This window comes from Oryzias melastigma, linkage group LG5, assembly GCF_002922805.2.
Source record: "Oryzias melastigma strain HK-1 linkage group LG5, ASM292280v2, whole genome shotgun sequence".
Lineage (NCBI taxonomy): Eukaryota > Metazoa > Chordata > Actinopteri > Beloniformes > Adrianichthyidae > Oryzias > Oryzias melastigma.
This window is the reverse complement of record NC_050516.1, coordinates 36,659,758-36,667,258: the sequence shown is the minus strand read 5'-3', so window position 1 is coordinate 36,667,258 and position 7,501 is coordinate 36,659,758. Positions and strand designations below refer to the sequence as shown.

The following is a 7,501-nucleotide window of genomic DNA, read 5'->3' as shown; positions in this document are numbered from 1 at the left end:
TATGAGCTGAAAGGTGAAGAACCAAAGAACCAACACGAACTGGACTCGAACCTTTTCTCCTGTGTTAGAACACCGAACGGCGGCTCTCCACGGCCGGTACCGCCTATAAACCCATAAAACAGAGCGGGCTCGGTTCTGGGGTCGTGCTGCTCGGTCCGAGACTGACCAGAACCAAACAGCCCGGAGGTCAGCCGACGGAAGTACTTCCGGGAAGAATCCGGAGCTTTCTGGGAATTCCAGCCCAAAGTTTCCGAAGTTGTAATCCTCGCGGGGAAAGTTTCCTCTGAAAACCACCAACAACATTCCAGAAACGGAGAATCCCGCCGCTCGGTCTCCGTCCCGCATCCCTCCAGCTGCGGGAGCGTGTCAACAAAAGGCGAGGAGCGACCCCCCAGCCCGGCCCCGTGCGGGACCAGGCGGCAGGCTGCGGGGGCCTTTGTGAGCCCCGCAGCCTGCGGGATCATCACAAAACAGGAGCGCGGCCGCAGCGGCAAAGGCTCACGGGAAAAAAACACGCACTTTCAGCGGATTCCCGTCAAACAAACAGTGTGGAAAACATCCAAAAGTTGGAGAACTCACCGACTCGGACAGGACTGAGGCCGCGAGCGCGAGCACGAGGCACAGGCTGAACATGACCGACCCTCGGATTGTCACAGAGCCCAGCGGACGGTGGCGCTTCGCCGTGGATTCTCGGGGAGCTGCTGTTCCGGTAGAACCGCGAGGTAGAACCGCGAGACCGTCTGCTGCGAGAGTTCCGAACGAGTCCAGATGAATCCGAACTCCTGCCTTCAGTCACGGGACGCCGCTCTCTGCTCTTCCGCTCCTGGAACGTTCCGCTCTCTCACCGGCTCGCCCGCCCCGCTCCCATATACTTCAGCCGAGCGTCCTCTCCACCAATCAGGACCGCCGTGACGTCACCGGGAATTTTTCCGCGTTCCACCGGTTAGTCCATTATTATAGAGTTTAATTTTAGTTTTTCAATTGTTTACAATTTGGGGAAATTCCATTTTACAAATGTAAAAACCTCATTTTTATGTATTTTAACTGGACCTTAAATCAAATTATAAAACAATAGAACACATGAAAAATCTGAAGGCTGCAAGAATATTTAATATTTAAAAGAGCTGCACATTGTTTATAACTTTTTTGAGTTTATATATATATATATATAAAACAACCGTCTGGTTTGTTAATGTTTCATGTTGATGTGCCGTTACACAATAATTTTAATGTTTTCTGTTTCCTATTGTTAACAAAATGCACGAATGTGAACATTTGTAAACTGAAAGAGTGTTTAATAAAGTTTACTAAAAAAGGTGAAATATTTTAAAATAATTTCAAAAGTAAAGGTAAATGAATAAAATAAATAAAAAGCTTACTGTGCCACCATGTCTAACATTATTTTAACTCTCACCAAAGTGAGATGCGGCACTTTTAGTCCCCAGTTTGGAGGTTTTGGTGCGTCGCCTCCTTTAAACTTTTAGGTTTATACGTTTTATTTTTTGTTTGTTTGTTTGTTTTAGCAAGTCTGCATTTGTTATTTTATTTTTTAAGTTTACGAAACTTGGTTATTTTAAATAATTGTTTTTATTGGTTTTTATACTTGCATTATCATGAATGTTTGTATTTATTTATTTATATTTTCAGGCTTTTATCTGTTGTGTCTCTTGTGGTAAATAGTCTTTAATAAAGTTTCTATGCTTCAAATTTAATTGAATTTTATTTACATAGCCCAAAACCACAAAGGAAATTGCCTCATTGGGCTTCATGCCGGTAATTTTACAGAAATTTTACAGAAACATGTAAAAACAAACATGTCACCACCTGTTTTAGTTTGCTGATAAAATCAAAGAAATAATGCATCATTTATTACTTAAAAAAAAAAAAACAAATTGTACATAAAAGCGGAGTAAGAAGGATTTCTCCTATTTTTTCTTTTGATTTATTACTGAATTTTATCAATGTTATTAAACTCCTAAACATATTCAAACTCCCAAAGCGGAGAAGACGAAGGAACTTTTCTGTTTATCTTGTTTATTTCTTTGTTTCCTCTGTTTATATTTTGTTAACTTGTAATCTCTTATTCACATGTCCCTTTCTAAAAATAATATTTGTAACTGTTTTACGGTCAAAAGCTTTGGATGCACTCATCTATATGTTCTGTAAATGTGTTTTGATTTAATGAAGTTTATAAATAAAAAAGGTCGATCATGTTAGCAGGACCAGAAATCTTCAGGAAACCACAGAAAGCTTCATGTTTGTGATTAAAAGTTTAGTTTTAGACGAAGCCTCCAAGCTTTTCTTTAGGATTCTGGTGGTAATTCTAAATAGGCGAGAATAGACTGAAGCACTTTACATCCTACATGTTAACTGGATTTATTTTCTTACATATTTAATAAATTAAACAAAAATACTGGCAAATTAACATTCATAAATGACAGTTTTTAATAATGTGACAATCATATACTATGAGTTGTTGGAATACTCGTCTAAAGACAGCACACACTGACCGACTTCCTTCAAAACTGCCTTGCAGGAAGTATTCCACAGATCATATGAAAGTGTCGTAAAGCTTCTTTATTTTGGTCTAAGCTTTTCTCAGTGTGTGAAAACAAAGCATCAGAATTGTTGGGGAAGTATCAATATCTTCACGTGTTTCATGCGTCACGCTTCGACCACAAAGAGCGTCATGGCTAAACTCTGGGTCATATAATGCCGAACTATAAAGTTCTCACAGGGATGTGGGAAGTGTTGGTTAACCCTTTAACTCCGGAGCTCCAGTGTTTATGTTCTTTGATTAACTGTAATGTTTTTCATTGTTAACACGATAATGTCACATATGAAACATGTTTTAGGAAACGGAGCTCTACATGTGAAGAACACGCAAACTCAGCACAGAAACAGCCTGTAGGGATTTGAACCAGCCTTCCTACTGGAGGTGACGGGTTAACCACCACAGTCACAGTTCAAATTATTCTGACTGATCATTTGATGCACAGAACCCTCTTCAATAGCTCCCAAGGAGAAAACGCTGCTCCAAACAGCAGCGTCTCTCAACTGTGTGAAAGTGTTGAGATGAATGACTCAGCGGAGAATCATCTCCTGTCAAACGGACCAAACAGACTTTATTCCTGTAAGGAACGCTAAAAAAATCAGCCTGTTGAAGCTTCACGCTTCAGCAGACGTTTCGTTTGTGTTTCTTGTGTCTCATTAAAAGGAGGGAAAGACAGTTGACTGTAGGATTTCTCTGCCGATGTGTTTTCTTTGGCTTATGATGTCATCCTGTGAGGCTCCTCCCACATTTCTTTTTCTCTTTCGCTTTCTTCGGTCCACTTATCCTCTGAGATACCATTCACTTTTCTTTCTGCCTCACAAAACCCCAACAAACAACTTTTGTTTCATATTCAACTGGAGTTAATAAAGAGCTGATGGTGATGATGATGATGGTGATGATGATGGTGATGATGATGATGGTGATGATGAGGATGGTGATGATGATGATGGTGATGATGGTGATGATGATGATGGTGATGATGATGATGGTTGTGATGAGGGAGTTACAGAGAAAACTGCAGTTTTCTGTTCAGATCCAGACAGGCGAGGTTTAGATTGGATTTTCACTTTCATTAGAGATAAACACAGAAGACTTTTCTCTGATTGGAGGTGGATGTTTGTGGAGGCAGCAGAGAGGAAGATGCTGAGGATCTCTTTGGATGGATCAGGAAGGAATCCATCCGAGGATCAGATCATGCTTTGAAGATCAGCCGATGGAGATGGTTTAGAGAGGATGATGTTTGTAAAGTGAAGCTTTTCCTACCGACTGGAATCTGAACCTGAGGATCTTTAACAGCAGCAGTGAGAGTGAACGCTCGTTCTTCATGAAAACCTCGACTCTCCAGCCACAGTCTGCTATGGAGATAACATTTATACAGCATCCTTATTTAGGAGTAGTCTTACCTTTAGCCTAGACTAATGGGGATCCTTATGTAAGGAAATAAAGTTAGAGTCTGGCTCAATAGTTTATTTCTATATATGTGAGAATTCCTTCAGAGAATAATCAATAACCGACTGTTGAAAACTTGATTTCAATGTGTGATGATGATTTCTGCATCGATAAGAAATTGTATTTTGATTATAATCAATGAGTATTATTATATAATTTACATGATGTGTGATTGATGGAACTGTTTACTGAAATCATGAAAGAATGTTTTATGAGATTAATCAATAATCAAACACTTCACTGTACTACTGGGAATAAAACATTAAAAAAGCAGATGTCCCATCTCTGACACTCATATGTACATATATACTGTATATATATATATATACTCATAAATACTCTCCATTCGTGTTTCCATTCTGCCACAGACTGAGGAGATTTTGCTGATTCATTAAAGCCTCGAGGGTCATAAGAAAAGTGTCAGTCTGCCCGTCAACACAGAAGATGAGGCGGGAAAACCCAGGAGAGAAACGTCACGTGTGAATCCGTTTGCCTTATAACACATATGAAGTCTGAAAGTGAAGTCCTGCTGGACCGTTGACTGCTCTCTGTTTGTTCCTGGTTTTTTCTAGCTGTGGTTATTGTGGGATTTCTGTGTGCGTCTGCGGTCAGAAGTTGGAGTTTCCCGCCTCTTCTTGCTCGTCTGTACTTCATGTATTTCCTTGAAAAAAATGTCTATCTGTGTTATCAAGTCTGCATGTCGGAAGCACAAATCTGCCTGTTAATGTGCGAAGAAGCTGGAATTCTGGGTAAAGAAACTGAACAGACTTCACTGATGACATTTCATCATCAGTTCCTCTCCGTCTGACGCAAACCAATCAATGATTGACCTTACTCTGAGTTTTATGGCAGAACCACCACTAACTAGCAGCTCTAAGGTAAAGAACGACATCAGTGAAGGTTTATGTTCATTATCATAAAGCAACATTATTCTCAGAGGCGGTGGGTGCCCACAGGACATGGTGGAAACTCACAGAGCTGTTCTACCGTCCTTGAAGAACCAAAGAGCTTCACAGACACAGACACACTGGTGTTGGCTCTGCGACTGAACACTGGCGCCAACCTTCCACCAGAGGCAGTGTGGGGTTCAGTGTCTTGCCCAAGGACTCTTCTACCCATGGGCGGGCATTGAACCCTCAATCGTATGATCAAGAATCGGCCGCTCTACCGCTGCACCGCCGCTGTGTGGGCAGTGGGTCGAATTTGACCCTCCAATGGTCATTTTTTGGCCCACCAAGTCGTGTTTTAGTGTTTAGTTAAACCCTGACCTGTTTCCAGGGCTGGGTTGAAAAAAATGATTAATCAATTTGAATCGATTTAACTTCAATAGATCAATAACTGAATTTTAGAAAAAATATAAATCGATTTAGCACATAATGCTAAAGTCCGCTAGCTTGATGCTAACGTTTAATGGAAGTTTCCATAGGACGGCTAATGCTAATTGCTGACTAAATGAACATATTTATAAACTCAGACATGAATTTTCTAAACTCTTTTAAGGAAATGTTTTTAAAGTAATAATTTGTTTTTTGAAACAGTTTTTAGCTCATTCTTTCTTCTTCTGAAATGAGGTGTAATGCTGTAGCACGATCGCCACCTAGTGGCCAAACTGAAACAGAGACACAGAACAATGTTTACAATGTTGGAACTTCTCCATGTAACTCTGTATGATATTAACAATCATTGTTTCACTGACACATTTACAGGATGTGAACTGGATCAGATTAACATGAATATATTCAAATCACACAGTAGATTATGAATGTATTTCTAAACAAATGTGTATATTCAAAGTTGAATAGATCTTGTTTTTAGCGGCTGCAGTCCCTCTGACGACCACCGGGACGTCCATACATTCACACACCGCTGGAGCCGCACTGGAGGCAGGAAAGGTGAAGTGTGTTGCTCAAGGGCACAATGACAGTTGGCTGGAAGGAGTGGTAATCGAGCCCCCATCCTTCGGTCATGTGCTGACATGCTCAACCTGCGGTTCCACAGCACCCCCCCATTAAATGGAGTGTCTTTTCACTCTTTTTGTCACTGTTTGGGGTATTTGTCCTGCACTGATGGCCGTCTTTGGGTCTGTTGAATCGCAGTCACATGCAGCATTTTCCCTCCAACAGTTTGTTTCAATGTTGACTGTTTGGGAAAAAGTTGAAATCTCACAACTGAGATGTTGCTTCAGAAATGAATTCTTGCAGCAAAATGTGTTTTTTTTTCTCCAGACACACTTGCAGTAAAAATGCTTCAAATGAAGTCTGGATGGAAGCATGACTGCTCTCTTTAATACAGGAAATAAAGAAGTCAAGGCATTGTCCTTTTTTAAAAGGACCAGGTTTAGCTTTTCAATTGTTCCCGCTCTTGTTTGTTGTCCTGGAAGGCTCCGCCCCCTATCCTGGAGCACAGCTGCCTGCACTTTAGCTCCACTTGTTTGAGCTCCATTCAAGTGTTTCTGGCCTTTGTTTTGGAGGGTTGCTCAGTCTGTTCGTCCACGTCTCCGCTCTTTTTAAGTCAGGATGTTTTCTGTTCGTTTTGGGGAGTTTTCCCGCCTTGACTGGTATCTTTCATCCCGATACATCAGGACAGGCTGGGGAACAGCTGCCTACATCATTTTGAAGATAATTACTGCCTCTTTCAGAGTTTCATGATTTGTGTGTCTTTACATGCAGGATTGTTTTTCACTGCCAGTGTGAAATGTATGAATAAATATTCAACCGTGTCATCATGTGAGCACAAAGTTCATTGTGGAATGATGACAGAAGAGGAAGCAGCTCAGAGGCTGTTGTCCCTCCTGTGCTTTCAGGTGAGTTTCATGACATCACAGACAAAAGCAGATCAGGAAGCTCAAGGATCTGATCAGAAAAAAACAGTAAAACTACAAACAAGCACAGACTGCAGCTTAAACAGGAAGTGTTTATCCCAAAATGTTATTAGTGCTCATGACTGGTCCACGCAGACGTCCAAACGCAGCAGAGAAATGATAGCAGACACAGAACCATCCAGAACGAGAAGAGAGGCAGAAACGCTTAGATTATGAATGTTCCTCAAACATTTACACTTCAACAAAGAACAAAACTTCCTGAGTACTCCTGTTAAATATTTACCCTCCTGATTTAACCTCTTCATTAAATCTGAACCGGCAGCATTTCGGCACAGTAAAGTAACGCTGCCACCTGCTGGTCGATCTTCAGTCTCAAACCTCAATGGGAGTGAAGGGAATCCATCCATCCATCCATCTTCTTGACCGCTTCTTCCCTTTCGGGGTCGCGGGGTGCCAGAGCCTATCCCGGCTACTGAAGGGCGAAGGCGGGGTACACCCTGGACAGGTCTCCAGTCTGTCTCAGGGCCTCAATCACACACACATTCACTCTCACATTCACACCTAGGGGCAATTTAGAGTCACCAATTAACCTATGAAGCATGTTTTTGTTTTTTTTTTGTTTTTTAATTGTCCTGTCCAACAGCTGAGCCAACAGATGTGGGCTGAGAGCTTCTTGT

At 41.4% G+C, this 7,501-nt stretch overlaps 1 protein-coding gene across 2 annotated transcripts in view; it reads right to left on the bottom strand.

Annotated features, from left to right (window-relative positions):
• The window catches only part of sdc4 (syndecan 4), a 10,961-nt gene extending 10,099 nt beyond the window's left edge, over positions 1 to 862 (bottom strand). Inside the window, exon 1 of one of the 2 annotated variants that reach the window (XM_024270847.2) lies at positions 580 to 862. In XM_024270847.2, the coding sequence (XP_024126615.1) occupies positions 580 to 633 (54 nt within the window). In that variant the 5' untranslated portion in view covers positions 634 to 862. The remainder of the gene's footprint in view (positions 1 to 579) is intronic. The other variant, XM_024270849.2, reaches the window with a different exon arrangement.
• Positions 863 to 7,501: the final 6,639 nt, after the last annotated feature.